The following is a 15,139-nucleotide window of genomic DNA, read 5'->3' as shown; positions in this document are numbered from 1 at the left end:
CAAAGGAGGCCGAGTGACCTTTCCTTACGCATAGTTACTATAGACCTTGGAGTTGCTCCCTGGTGTCGGGGGAGATGGCATGAGCAAGCTCCCCTCTCACAGAGAAAGCATCATAGCTACCCAGAGAGAGTCAAGCAGACACAGTAGCCATGAAAATGGGCCAGAGAACAGCCATTTCTTGTGGGTGTAATCTCCAATTCAGTGTGTATGACTCTATTTAAATTTCTTTCATTTTTCTGAACAGGAAAAAAGAATAGTTCCCAGCCTACCCCAATGGTGAGGTGGCAAATTAAAGAACTACTTCCTGGCTGGACTTCTGAGGGTTTAATCAGCCTGATTCCCTAAAAGCAGCTGCCAGGGAGGGGCCTCATGACAGACAGTTTCTCCCAAGGTGTATTTCACAGACTAATAACTGGTTTTGTTTAAACCAGGGTTATTAAGGAAAAAGTATATTATCACGAGTTTTGCTGCTTGCTTTCCATAGAACCTTCCCGGAGCTTTGACTACACCATGACTCTCTAAGGGGAGGTAGAAGAAGGAAGTGTTCATCCTCAAAGACAGTGGTTCTCAACCTTCCTAACGTTGTGACCCTTTAATACAGTTCCTCATATTGTAGTGACCCCAACCATAAAATTATTTTTGCTGCTCCTTCATAACTATAATTTTGCTACTGTTGTGAATCGTAATAATTTTGGAGATAGAGTGTTTTTGAAGGGGTCCAGACCCACTGGTTGAGAACCACTGCTCTAAGAGACTGCTTATTCTGCAGAGGCCCTACCCCTACCCCAACCCAGGAAGGATTGTGAGGGAACACTTAACAGCAACCCTGCCTGGCTCTTGCAAAGCCTAGTGGTAAAATATTTGTTGAAATCCTGGACAAGCTACCACAATGCAAGTACTTTCCTTATAAAGCAGCAATGTGACCTAATGCTAGTATCTGTGTGTCCCAAAGACAGAGATCCCAGGTCATCACAGAAAGTGCTAGCTGTAGATGGTGGGATGAGCTAATGACATGGAGAGTTACAGGTCTATTAGCACGTTCAAGGCTCTGACCAGTCTCATGAAAACCGCCAAAACTCCTGTTTGTCTAGCCCCTGATGGTTAATCATCACCATGAGCTTGACTGGATTTAATCATGTGAAAGACCGAGGCATATTTCTGGGTGTGTGTATGTGAGGGCCTTTCCGAGGGAATAAGTAGGGGTAAAGACCCACCCTTCAATGTGGGCGGCACCATCCCCATGGGCTTGGGGCTTGGATGTAGTGAAGGAGGAGACGGAGAGGGCTAAGGACCAATATTCCTCTACTTCGGCTTCCTAATTGCTAATGAAGCCTAAGCAGCTGCCCCAGATCCCTGCTGCCATGCCTTCTCCTCCATGATGGGCTCTATCTCCTCAAACAGCCAGGCAAAATCAATCTCCCACTCTCAATCTGCTTCTTGCTATGTAGCTGGTCACAGTCACAAGAAAAAAAAGCAACTAATAGACCTACTGAGTTTCCTAAATACAGTCTCCTTCTTGCCCTTTCCTGAACTGTACACTCAACGTGGCACCTTGCAATCACAGTGCTTTCTGTACTAGTCCCATGGCCGGTCAGGAAGTATTTATTAACTCCATCAGCACGCCCCTGAATTGGTACCTAAGTGATTTTCTTAGGCACACAGACAGTACTTGAAATGTATCTTAGAAAGATCATCGGGAAAAACCATCGCATCCCTCTCCTTCCTTGGAGCAGGACACACACAAGATGGCCCCACCGCAGCTCACCTGAGTTCAGTTCATCGTACAGCAGCACCGCGGGCTCCCCGCAGATCTGGCTGCCGAAGAGACACCGCGCTTGGACCGTGAACGTGTAGTTGTGACCCATCTTCAGGTTAGACACTTTAAAGAAATTGTCAGTCGTGTTCCCAAGGTACGCGGTGAGATTCATAGCACTGTCAAACATGTGGATCTCATAGCCCTGCAAGCGAAGCACCCAGTGGACCGTTCAGAGGCTTGAACAGGGGGCCTGACCGTTTCTGTTACTGGCTCCAGTGATAGGGGAGTCCTCACTGCGGGGGGGGGGGGGGTATGGATGCTGATCCATGCTGTTTCTTGCTAGCTCTTTTGATTATGTGACGGAGATACTAAACTCAGAAAACAGGATTTTCCCTGCTGACAACGTGCAGAGAAGGAAGTGCGAGGCATGGCCTGCAGGAGAACCGTCACAACCGTCACATGCTCAAAGGTCCAGGCAGCAGCCGCTTGTGTCCAGCAATACCAGTGCCTCAAAGAACCTGGCACTTGACTAATACTTTGCAGTACGGGATTTGACTAGTGGCACCTCTTGGTGGCAGTGGACACAGGCAAGACTAGAGAACACGCCATCAGGAAAGGAGACATGTGTCTCCCTAGGACAAACTGTGGAAGGCCACTGCCATTCACTTCCTGTCTCCTAGCTTTCTAGCTCTTTGCAGGCTGGTCCCTGAGCCGAACAGCCTGGTATAGACAGAGAAGCACGTATAAGCAGCTCGGTGGCTCTATTCACAAGAGGACGGTATGAGATAATCTCTTCTCCCACTGCCTCAGGAAGTCCCAGACTGTTGTGCTAAGAAATGGACAGGCCAGATCCAAGATGCTGGCTGGGAACAGACTGGTGGCCAGCTTCTCTGCTGCCCTCCAACACCCCAGTGTCAATCTCTGTCCACATTTGAGCCCATCGGGCAATCAGCCTCTTGTCTCCTACCCCACTGACATGTCTCTAATGCTAAGCCAGGAGGAGGAGAGGAGAGCACGCTACATCCATGCCAGCATCCTTCACTAGAAATGGAATATCGGCCTGTACTCTCAACCTAAAGCTGGGCTCCTGCTGTCCATACAGGCTCCCCTAGTGGCAAATGGCTAACAAGCCTGGCACCCCAACACATGCCTGGCATCCCACCTCCATACCCCTTCTAAGTAGTAATGATTATTTATTATCATGTAAATCCAGTGTAGAACATCTGTCACATACGTAAAGACACAAATAAAACAATGTACACAACCATCAACCACCAATACTTTCCTTCCATAGTCCTCCTGTTAGGCATTTATGTTTCCTCTTTCTTTCTATCATGAAGCAGAGTATATGCAACTTTAATGCATTGCTCTCTCAAAGTAAAATCTTAGAATAACTAAATCAGGGAATGTGAACATTTCAATGTATTTTTTTTTATAAGTATTATCAAAAAGCCTCCCAGAACTTTGAGCCAACTTATATTCTCAGTGTCATTCCCCAGCCACTTCCCACACTGGCATTACTCTCCCAGAGTCCTTTGCAGGCTTGATGTCTTTGCCATTAGCTTGCTAGGAGCCTTTCTTTTCCTGCTCCCAGCTGCTAGAGTGCTTTACTGTTCAGTACCTTGTCAACACTGGCGTGTTCCTGGGTAGATTTCATATTCTTAAGGACATTCAACATGCAGATATCACAGCTATGGTTGCTGTGAGGAGGCTCAAAGTGTACCTGAGCCTGGCTCTTACATCACTGCAGAAAACCCTTGGGCTCTCTGCCTATGCTGTTCCTCCAGGTGACCGCAGCTGGACCACCACAGCCCTACTTTGCTTTCAAGGGGACTAAGCCAGTTCCAGTGAATAATGAGTCCACCCTCCTGGGCAAACCTCTTGGATCTCACTCTCCCTTCCTTCCCATGGTGTCAGAGTACTGGCCTGCCAATAGCCAAACAAAGGTGTTTCTTTCATCTGTCAACAAAGTCTCTTCAGGGACTTCTTGCCCCTTCTAATGACTCTAAGGGGATGCTGACAAGGTACTAGATGGAGAGTGTGGCTCAGCTTCCTGGCACTGGAACCACAGCCTAGCTGTCAAAGGGTCGGGGAAGGGAGGGCGGGGCGCTTGGTCCCCAGGCTGAGCACGGTCCAGCAGGAAGCACACCAGTCTCCCACCCGTCTCTCTCTTCCAAGGACAAGCGTGTGGCCGTGAGTGCTGAAGACAGAGGTTCTCACACTTAATGGGCAGCATGAGCATTTCACTAATCAGCAAATGGTCCTCTAGTTCTCAAGTTCATGCCCATGCCCGCTGCTTTCCTGCCTTCCTTCTTCACGCTGTCTGCCAGCCTGCTGTTAATGAACTCATGGCTAAAACAGCTTCTCAGCTAGAGTTCCAAAGTCATTGAGGATGCACGAGGCACTTACCCTGGTTTCACTGAACTGCTTTTCTTTTAAGGCGAGGCTTTTCCAAAAGAGAAGAACGTGGTCATTTTCTGTGATGATTTTTAAGGCGTCGGGTGCTGATAATGAAACTGAAAATAGATACAGTTAGTAGACACAGATCTGAGCCTTTGCTTCCTCATCTAGAAAAAGAGGCTGAAAAAAAAAATGCTCCCAGCCTCCAAGGGCTGCAATAACGATGGGATAATGAAAACAAAACAAAACAAAACATGAACACCGCTCAGTAAAGTACTAGTGGTGGTTGTTATTAGACCTTTAACCATGATATCTGGACATAAGGCAGAGGCAGCAAGGATCAAGGAGAGATAACAAGTTATGTCTGAACACAGGGCCCCAAAGAGCGTGGAGAGTGGCCCAGGTCCATGACATGCATCACCAGCCTTAATGGGTCTGAACCCCCACCTGCAACTGTTGACATTGTTTGCTGGATTCTAGGCAGTGGAGTCATGACTCACTCACTGGACAGAAGACTAACCAATCCTCTAGCCCACGGTCTTATGGTCTCCTCCCATTCTATCTGCCTGATCACCAAGAGGGCCACCGTGACACAGTACAGATCCTCACTGGGAAATACTGTGGCGTTTCTTAACTCTCTTGAGCACTCCTCCTTTCCTCCCCTAGCCATGGTAGGACACACTAAGGGAGGGTAGTGTGAAACAAGACTCACAGAGACTGGGTGCAGCTCAGTGGTAGAGTGCTTGCCTAGCACTCGAAGACACCCTGAGTTCAAGCCCCTGAATTGCATTATAAAAAACAAGCAAACAAAGGAACTTCGAGAATACAGAAAATAAGAGTCTTGTTCAGACGACTGAGTCGTGGCCCCCTCACCCAAACCCAGGGAACCCCACATCTCTGCTTTGGTCTGCTGTAGCATGGAGAGAGAAGAGCCGTGCTTGAATGTCCTACAAAGATGCTACGGCCTTCCTCTGTGCCGAGGTCTGCGGCAGGAGGTTGCTCGGTGTGCAGGAAGGCCTTTCTTCTTTTCACTTACCTGTGGTGATTTTTATGCTGGAATCCTTGCTCATGTTCCCCAGCTGGACAATAACGTGGTATTTTCCTCCAGGCTCCAGCTTGTTAAGGCTGTACTCCACAGTACTGTTGCGAGATTTGACTTTGTAGCTCCTATCCGTCTTTCTGATCAGATCTTTCACTGCGATGGCGTAGAACTACGACAGACAGAGGGAGGATCTGAGTAGTGGTCAGAGGCAAGGCCTGTGGCGTGAAATCAGCTCCTGATTATTAATGCCTTACACAGTGTAAGTGCCATTGTCTTAGTCACCGTTCTATTGTTGTGAAGAGACACCCGGGCCAAGGCCACTCTTACAAAAGAAAGCATTTAATTGGAGGAGCCTTGCTTACAGTTTCAGAGGGTTAGTCCATTAACATCATCATAGTAGGAAGCATGGCTGTATGCATGGCACTGGAACACTAGCTGAGAGCTTTACATCCTGATCCACAGGCAGAGAGAGAGAAAGCCTAGGCCTGGAATGGACACCTCAAAGCTCACCTGAAGTGATACACTGCCAACAAGGCCATGCCCATGCCAACAAGGCCACACCCATTCCAACAAGGCCATACCTTCTAATCCTTCTAATCCTTTTTGAACAGTTCCTCTCCCTGATAACTGAGCATTCAAATCTATGAGACTATGGGGGCCATCTTTATTCAAAGCACCACAGTCATGTAACAGTGAGCATACCATCTTGTTCAGAGAGTAATGACAAGAGACAATGTGTGTGCATGTTCCATACAGACACGATCCTTTTTCAGGTATGTTCAATGTGCAGTTGGTTGAACACACAGATATGGAACTCAGGCACGGGGCTGACTTTTCTGAGCCTCCAAGTCTGACTCACGTCCTTCAGAAAGTCTTCAGGGCAGCTAGGGTCTATCTTATAACAAGTATACATTCCCAGAACTGCATGCACAAGTGTCAGGTAGAGAAGGGATGGGAAGGGAGGAAAAGGAAAAGGGAAAGAAGGAGAGGAGAAGAGAAGAGAAGAAAAGGGAAAGAAAGGGGAGAAAGGGGAAGCAGGAATGCAGAAAAGGGAGATGAGGGGATGAAAGCAGAGGAGGAAACCAAAACACTCTAGGAAAAGCCACACCAACTGTAACATCAGCAGCCAGGCTTCCGTCTCTCCACCATGACAACAGTGTCTGGATACCGACAGAGAGGAGACATGGATGAAGACGCTCAGCTCCAGCTCTAAAGCACAAACAGCCCCACCTGCTCTCCTAGGCTGCTTCTTATATAAGGAGTACAGAAGGAAGGGGACACGAAGGACACACAGGAAACCTGATCACCAGGGAGAATCTGAGAATCAAGAGCAGCCAAAAGAAAACCACATGCCGAGGTGTAGTGGGGAGGGACAGAGGTCTAAGCGGTCTGGAGCAAGGAAGAGCAGGGTATTTCCAGGATCAACGTCCTGTCCTAATTTTTGGCAAGGGATAGAAAACTCTGAAGAAGTCGAGATGGTAGCTGTTTTTAGGCTTTGAGGGTCTTAGGATCTCAACCACAAATAATTCTATCACACAAAAACAGACACAGGCCATATGTATGCAGGTGGGGGTGGCCGTGGTTCCAATTAAACAATAGTTTAAAAAATTATCCACAGGCTGGATTTGGCCTGCAGGTCTTCAAGTGCTGAGCTCTGGTTGATAGAGGAGAATTGGGATAGCTGAGGAAGGACAAAGAAATAGGGTGGCAGGGGAACAATGGAGGGGGGCAGATCTGAAGGGGTGCCCGTGAAGATCTGTCTTTGACCACACAGAAAAGGGGACAAGGCCTGCTGAGCTCAGCTCCTACCTGTGTCACCTGTCACATGACCTGACCCCTTCCACTGCACTCCATTCACCCAAAGCATGCTAAGTGTAAACGCTGCAAACTGCATGCCTTCCCACTCACCAGGTCCTGGTCAGGAGAGTCGTAGGGCGATTCCCACTTGATGACTGCTGAGGTTTTGCCTATCTGGACCGCGTGCAGGTGACGAGGTGGAAGTCTGCTGTCTGGGATCATCTTCACTACGACGTAGTCAGAAGAAGGCCCTAGGTAAGGGATCAACACCCGGACCTAGGGTCCAAGCACACAGAGGAAAAACAATACCACACGGGCTCATGCAACCTCCGCCATACTGTTTTTCAATAAGCTAATGACACATGACCACAATTAAAATTCAGTTAGCACAGAATAATATGAAATAGTTCCCTGCCTGACCTAGACCGTTTTCCTGTTTATCCAGAAATGCCTTAGACATATGTAAGCATACACACACACACACACACACACACACACACACACACACACACACACGCAGCCTATCTTTCAAAAATCTTTTTCACACAACTATGCTTCCCCTCCTAAAAATTCATAAGATGGGTTCAGATTTTTTTCCATATGGGAACATTCAGCATTGCCTTCTTTTGGACAGTTCTATATTCTACTCCATGGATAAGTCATAATTTATTTTACCAGTCTTTTCTCGAAAGATTTAGGTTATATCAAATCTTTTGTTCTCACACATAATACTGGCTTATGTGCTAGCTACTTTTCTATTTCTTTTTTCTTTTGTCAATCGGACACAAACTAGAGCCATCTGGGAAGAGGGAACCTCAGTTGAGGAACTGCCTCCATCAGACTGGCCTGTGGGAGAGTCTGTGGGGCATTTTCTTGATTGATGACTGATGTGGTAAGGCCCAGCCCATTGTGGGCGGTGCCAGCCCAGGCAGGTGGTCCTGGGTTCTATAAGAAAGCAGCCTAAGGAAGCCTTGGGAGGCAAGCCAGCAAGCAGCACTCCCCTGTGGCCTCTGCATCAGCTCCCATCTCCAGGTTCCTGCTCTGACTTCCTGTAGTGATGGACTTTAACCTGCAGGATGAAATCAGCCTTTTCTGCTCCAGGTTGCTTTTGGACGTGGAGTTTATCTCCGTAGCAGAAAGCAAAGTGTGGCAGCCCACATACCTTCTTCCACGTCTTGGCACACACACTGTATTGTGTAACAATACAGACACTGAATTGCTAGGAGTGGACTCTGACAAAGGCATTGTGATTCATTTGCCAAGGGACCCATGCTCTGCCACTGAGCTGCATTTGAGAAACTGACTGTGGAAACTTATAAAGACGATGACTCTAGGTCCCCAGGTCCCCATTCTACTAGGGCTGTGCTCAGAAGACCCAACACTTAAGAAATCCCCTTTAAAGACAGGAACCCCTGTCTCCCTGGTGCAGAAAGCTTACCAGAAACAAATACTGCTCATCCTTGCTGACAATGACTGTCTTATTGTGGAGTGAAGTGGTTAAGCTCCTAGGGTTTCGGTAGAGGTCAAGGAAGGACGTAGCATAGAAAATGCCATAAACCTGGTAAAGGCAGAGAAGGGAAAAGGCGATCAGCTTATGGGTCAATGCCCTCAAGTTGAAATTGCCGACTTGAGACCTTGGAAGCGGTTCTAAAGTGCCCAGAGAAATCTTCCTTTAACCTTTACTATGTCGGTCACACTTGGGAACGGGCATGTGTGTGTGTGTGTGTGTGTGTGTGTGTGTGTGTGTGCGCGCGCATGCGCGCGCGCACCTGCAAAGGTGAGCATGAGCAGCTCCAGGGAAGGAAAAAAGCACCAATTCGGTCATGAGAGCAAATGAGAAGCGCTGGCTGCCATTCCAAGCTCCATAGGAAGGGTCAGAGCAAGGAGGGCTTACCAAAGAGGGGTGACATTCTACAACCCAACGGCAGTGACAGGGGAGCTGAGCGGCTACACTGAGGGGTCAGAAGCTGTGGTGGGAGTTGTCGAGTGAGTGTGGGAGTCTCAGCAGCCTGTGGAGTGGACACAGGCGGACAGCGCAGCCAGGTTCCCCAACCCTCCCGGTTTTCCTTTAGTGGAACCCTAGTGGGAAGAAGTCTGCATTCCCTACCACTGTGGAAGCTGAAAGAACCAGAAACAAGGTGTCAGCCAATGAGATGCAATCAGGTATCAGCCAGTGAGATGTAAGCAGGTGTCAGCCAGTGTGATGTAAGCAGGTGTCAGCCAATGAGATGTAAGCAGGTGTCAGCCAGTGTGATGTAAGCAGGTGTCAGCCAATGAGATGTAAGCAGGTGTCAGCCAATGAGATGTAAGCAGAAGTGCCCAGTGGGAGGGTACAGCAGGCTCTTTTAAAGGCGGGACAGCCTAAATTTTTGCCCTCCTGCAGCCTAGCATTCAGACCATGACTGCAGCTCCAGCAGGCTGTCTGCCCAGATGACCTTACAGATGCACACCATTGGCTGGAGATGACAAGGCCTGTGTCCTCTCCAGGGTGAAAAGTGTGTTGCTGCAATAGAGGCCCTAAACTTGACTTGACCAAGGGCATGTTTAAAGCACACTCTAGGGGTCCATGTAGGAAGCTGAGGGGATCTCAAACCAGGGAGCTGGACTAAACAAGGAATGACAGCCAAGTGAGTTCAAATGGGAAGGAACACACTGAAGAAGATAAAGTAGGATTAGAGTACTTCTTCCCCCGGGTATATGTGCAGGAGGCCCGGTCCCTGAAGGTAACATCTGCAGGTACCCTGGGCATAGAGAGGGGGCTGCCTGGGGATGTCAGTGTCCAGCAACAATGCCACTTCCTGTAACTCTGCTCAGAAGAAGGTCTGGAAAAGGAGGAGCTTGGACAGTGAAAGAGGAAAGGTGGCCTCCTGGGGCCAGTTAACTGGGAGGCGGGAAGAGAGAAGTTGAGGGGATCCAAGGTTGGAAAGCAAGTGCACATGGGATAGCAAGGAAGGAACAAGGGAGACACGAGGCTTAAATGGGAGGCCATGGTCCCAGTAGGGGCTTGGTGCTCAGTAGGACTATCTCATTATAACAGAGCCCATGGTACACAGGGTAGGGTAGCTAGTGATGGGAAAGGGCTCCCAGAGCCCATGGGAGTCAGGAGACAAGAGGAGCCCCTCAGAGATGGTGAAGAAGCCAACCGTGAGTGCTGCCAGAGTACACAGTGAAGAGACAGGAGCAGGTGACGGCCACCCCCAGTGGGCCTCATTGGACTCATCACATATGAAAGCTGGCTGTGTGACCAGTGAACGCATGAGCCAGGGCGCGGCACAAGCAAGGGGGCGCTTACAAACTGGCGTGCAAAGAGAGGCTCTAGTATTGTGTGGCGCGCCATTGTTCTGCAGACCACACCTCACTATGGAGGACTGCTCAGCGGGCCAAGGGGGCCTGCACCAAGTTGAGCCTATTAACAGAGAATGAATGTCTCCTTGTGCGTATGCATACTCTCCTTCAAGGTAAAAGGGAGTGCTAAGGCTTGGGCTTTTGTCCCTGCCTCTTGCTCAGCATCACATTGTGGGGCATGTGAAAGAGCAGAACCGTATTATATTAAAGAATTCAATCAAGCTCACCACCCAGGATGAGTTCCTTAGTGCATGAATACAGCACCCCAATGGCAAACATCAAGGAGCTATCTCCGAGGCCAGCAGAGCCAGGTCAGGGATGCAGGGCTAGCTGGGACCCCAGGTCCCTTCAGAAGGTAACCCTGAGCTGGCAGGTGGCTTGTGTTTGGGGAGAGAGGAGAAGCAAGAGCAGAGACGCGGAAGAAAGCCCCGTGGATGTCCAGGGGCTTCAACGTAGGGAGGGTTCAGACAAACTTGGGGTGGTCGTTCTTGTCCACTTACCACATTCTTGGGGCCAGTCCAGGTGCACTCCACGGCAGTCTGGTTGATGGCCTTGGCTTTGAGACTAGGAGCAGGTGGACGGACGCCTCTGGTCAAGACGTGCTCAAATGCCAGAGGACTGTCCCCCAAGTCTGTCTTGGCCCAGGTGGAAATCTCATAGGACGTGTGGGCTGTCAGATTGCTAACTGTGAAAAGAAGGAAGGGGAGTGTCAGGGATGTGTATATGTGGTGTGTGTGTGTGTGTGTGTGTGTGTGTGTGTGTGTGTGTGTGACAGCCAAGAATTTGCTTGGGTTTGCACACCCTACCTTTCAATAGTTTGCAAACTCATTTAATATTTTACTGCTGTTTAGCGCATGTGACTCTTAGAGACTAGGTAACTTCTAAAGCTGACTGTGTGGGTGTACAATTGGCAAAGCACTCCTGCATTTGTTTGGCCTTGTGTGACAGGAGGCCTGAGGCTCACACCCATCAGTCCCACCACTGCAGGAAACCAGAGAGGGTCTCAAAGTCTGGGAACGAGGACACCCATTTCTGTGTCTACTACAGGAAACGCTGGCAGGTAATGGTGCTGGGGGCTGGGAGTCATTTTCTTCAGTGGTGCGGTCACTGGTAAATTGCCCCAGTATATAATCAACCCCAACTGAACTCATAGCTGCAAGCCAAGCACTCCGCTGGCTTAAGGCGGGAGGGCTGCCAGCATGAGGTCAGCCTGAGCTACAAAGTGAGTGCCAGGCCAACCTGGGCTATATGGTATATGAAAAACCAAGGGCTACGATCTAGTTCAGTTACAGAGAGTCTGCCTAGCATGCACAAGGCCCTGGGTTCAATCTCCAGCACTGACAAAAGGAAATAATAATAGAAGAGGATGATGGCCGGGATGACAAGAGCATGTCTGTGGTTTCTGTCTCACGAGACTAACAAGGAGGGACTAAAACTCTGATGGACTGTCCTTTTCACACAGGCCGGAAGGAGAGGAAAGGAGGAAGCTCCCAAGCCGCTCACAGCACTCACAAGCAGCTCTTGATATTGAAGGTTTTCTCTTAGAAATACATTAACATCTTCCTGTAAGACCGACTTCAGAGAAAAGAATTTTAATGGCTCTCACAGTCTGCACAGACCTAAGTGAGGACTGGACCACCTCCTCTTCTCATCCGCTTGCTCGTCTGTGCCGTTAACAAATCTTTACTGAACGCCAATACACACCCGGGTTTGCCCTACCTCTTACTAGCTGAGGGAGAGTAAAACCAGAAAGAACGCAGGTAATGGGAGTCTGGACGGGTTTTTACACAGTGTAAAATCATCTACAGTTGACACTTACCACATTACAGTTACACTGGCTCCTTACAGCCTCCTCCTCCTCTCTTGCCCCAGCTTCCATTGAGGGCCACCAGGTGTAGAAGGAGCCAGCAAGTAAAGACTCTCTCTGCCTGAGGTAGGAGGATGCAGGCAGCATCCTCAATGGACAAAGACTGTCCATGCACATGTCCTCTAGAGAGGACCCCACCCATTCCCAGTCCCCCAGCGCCTCTGCCCCACCCTCACCCCCAAAGCCCTGGTCCCAGGAAAGCACCGATCTGGGTTACTCCTCCCTGCTCACAGACCGGCGCGGTTCCAAGGCGTTACCTTTGTGAGACAGAGAGCTTCCTGGGAAGTTCAAGGTTTTCTTTTCTTGCTTGTGGGCATCAAATGACCAGAAAAGGTTCACGACATAGCCATTGACCTGCCAAGAACCAGGAAGCGTGTGACATGATCAGCTGATAGTCAGGGGACGCCCTGGCACACCAGACACAGCCTCCTCGTCTCTTTCGGTGGACAGGTGTTCCTTCTGAGTTTTCATCAGCTTCTGTTTGTGCTACCGTTAAATACATTCAGTTGTTTATAGTAAATGCCAGTTAGGGGGAACACCTCAGCTCAGGTTCACCTCTTAGTCAAGGTCAAGAGGTCAATACAAAGGCCCACAGAATTAGGAAAGACTACCATCTCCGAGAGTTCTCCGTTAGAGAACGTTCTGAACTAAAAACCATCACATGTGGGACAACAACAACAAAAAATGTCTTCATGACTAACACTGCCGACAAAGTTCCATACTTCTCTTTGAAGCTAAGAACACGATAGTAAATGTACTTAGGTGAAAGGCACAAGGACCCTGAAGACCACTCTGCCACAACATCATAGATGGAGAGGGATGGGATGAGAAACCAGCAGATGGGAAACAAAATTATGGAAGTGGATTTCAATTGGAAAGATCACAGGGACGGATAAGCAGGCTATGCAGACGGGTGCTCAGAGGGACCAGTGGTGGCAGAGGGGGAGTGACTGGGGAGACATAAGAAATACATGACAGATGGGTTTCCAAGGCATCTGATTCTCCCAAGAAACCTGCTCTACCACAATGGGAACTTCAACATTAGCACCGAGTACCAGGAAATCCAATAAAGCTGAAAATGATAGGGCACACATAGTCTGTTCACATCAAGTCTTTCTGCACACTGGGAGCCGTGAATAGTTTAATTATATGGTTAAAGAAGAAAGGCACCAGGCCGAGGCAGAGTAATTACATGTGGAGACTCAAGTTGTTCTTCATGGGGGGAAAGGAAACAACCCGGGTCTGGTATTTCAGCTCCACTAGATCAGGTCCTTCACGCCTCCTAATCTCCCTGCACTAAGACACATGAGTTCCCACACAAAGGAAAGCCCCACCCAGCTGCCAGTCTGAGAACTCCATATTACCTTGATGTCGCCGTCCATGGTCAGGGTAAAGCTCAGAGAATTTTCATCGTAGCTGTCAATGTGGATATGCGGGGCTTGGATCACTGAAAAGAAAAGGGGGTGGAAGAGAAACGACACCATGGAGAGTGAGGAAGGCGGGACCTCGCAGCTGTCATCTCAACAGACAAAGTGGCCTTGCAGCCAGAGAATAAAGAGCACTTGGCTATCTTTATCCAGCCATCCCTCTACCACCATTTCCCCGACTGAGGCCGGGCCCGCCCTTGCTTGCTGAAGACACAATCTTGGCAAGCTGGTCGGCTGACCTGGCAATTAGGCTGAACAGAAAAGTTTCACTGTGCCAATGTCCCCACATAGGCCAGCTTCCACCTGGCTCATGAAGGGTCAGGACCCCTGTCAGTGATGTCTTTACGAGGAACGAAGTTCCAGCCTCCCCCACGTCCTACTGAAGGATGGGACTTGTTGAAGGAGAAACTGTAAGTTGTAAATGTGTGTGCTGCAGCCTGGGAAGGAAGGGGGCCTCTGGAATTTGGCAAACCTGAGTTCGAGTTCTTGTTCCCTGGCACACACTAACTGGAAAACCATTCCTGCAGCCTAGAGCTGGGGAAGGTAACAGTGCCAAGTGCACAGCTGCTGTCCCCTTCCTTGCCCTCTTCAGTCAAGTCTTGCTTCCTGAGCAATTAGCATGCTCCACACATGGGAGCTCAAGCGGACAGCTGGGGGCACAGGAGAGCATGGCCCCAAGAGGAAAGCCCCCGTGACCTCCTGAGGAGCCTCAGCCAGCAGCTGGAACGCCTGCCCACAAGAAAGGTGACGGTGCTTAGCCTAGTGTCATCTAAAGGAGCCCCAGAATCCAACACGATCAGAAGACACGTGACAACTGGGTATTTAACTCTCAGGACACAGCCCTTCTAAAGGCAAAGCGAGGGGGTTCGGGTAAAAGACGTGTTGAAATCTAGGGAGGCCCCATCAGATGATCAAGCGTGTTATAAAACCAGGCTTGGAAAACAAAAACAAAAACACAAGGACCAGGAGGAAGGCTCTGGGAAGCTTCGGGCAGTCAGCTCAGAGCCAGACAGTGCTGGAGGAAAGCCAGCATGGACTATAATCATGGTGACCATGGGCAGCTCATGACTCTCCAGAGCCCAGTTCCCTCAGGTACAAAATGAGGACAGCAGTACTTCTTCACTCACAGGATTCACATAAAACCAAAAGCACAGTGTGTGTGGCACACAAGAAGCACTCCACACACACAGGGCGGCCTTCTCACAGGAGCCAACATTAACCAACCTGCTGTCTTCATCGTGAATGAACCTGGGGGGCATCATGGCTGCCTTTGTCTTTTATCTTTCCTCCAAAGTCACTAAGACCCTGGGTCACAGCGCTACCTTCTGCGCACAGCCTGACCAAAACACGGGAGAGGAGCTGAGACTCGGCAAAATCACAGGGAAGAGAATGAAGGGAACTAGACTCAAGGTCATTTTCAAATGCAGGTTTGACTTGCGCCTACTGAATTGGGGATTTCCAAAGTCCCTCCTTTTTGGATTTGGATGGCTTGTATACTTTGGCCC

The 15,139-nt window shown here is 49.3% G+C and overlaps 1 protein-coding gene across 2 annotated transcripts in view; it reads right to left on the bottom strand.

The window, feature by feature from the left end:
- Sorl1 (sortilin related receptor 1) overlaps positions 1-15,139 on the bottom strand; it is a 168,600-nt gene that overhangs the window by 6,319 nt on the left and 147,142 nt on the right. The window contains exons 39-46 of one of the 2 annotated variants that reach the window (XM_028866304.2): positions 13,572-13,654; positions 12,465-12,561; positions 10,841-11,025; positions 8,434-8,553; positions 7,107-7,271; positions 5,193-5,367; positions 4,166-4,272; positions 1,766-1,958 (exon numbers count right to left, since the gene is read on the bottom strand). In XM_028866304.2, coding sequence (XP_028722137.1) covers positions 1,766-1,958; positions 4,166-4,272; positions 5,193-5,367; positions 7,107-7,271; positions 8,434-8,553; positions 10,841-11,025; positions 12,465-12,561; positions 13,572-13,654 — 1,125 coding nt within the window. Of the gene's footprint in view, positions 1-1,765; positions 1,959-4,165; positions 4,273-5,192; positions 5,368-7,106; positions 7,272-8,433; positions 8,554-10,840; positions 11,026-12,167; positions 12,269-12,464; positions 12,562-13,571; positions 13,655-15,139 lie in introns of those variants that run through there. The other variant, XM_037207586.1, reaches the window with a different exon arrangement.

Source organism: Peromyscus leucopus, chromosome 7 (assembly GCF_004664715.2).
Source record: "Peromyscus leucopus breed LL Stock chromosome 7, UCI_PerLeu_2.1, whole genome shotgun sequence".
In the NCBI taxonomy this organism is placed as follows: Eukaryota; Metazoa; Chordata; class Mammalia; order Rodentia; family Cricetidae; genus Peromyscus; species Peromyscus leucopus.
This window is presented reverse-complemented; position numbering and strand designations above follow the sequence as displayed.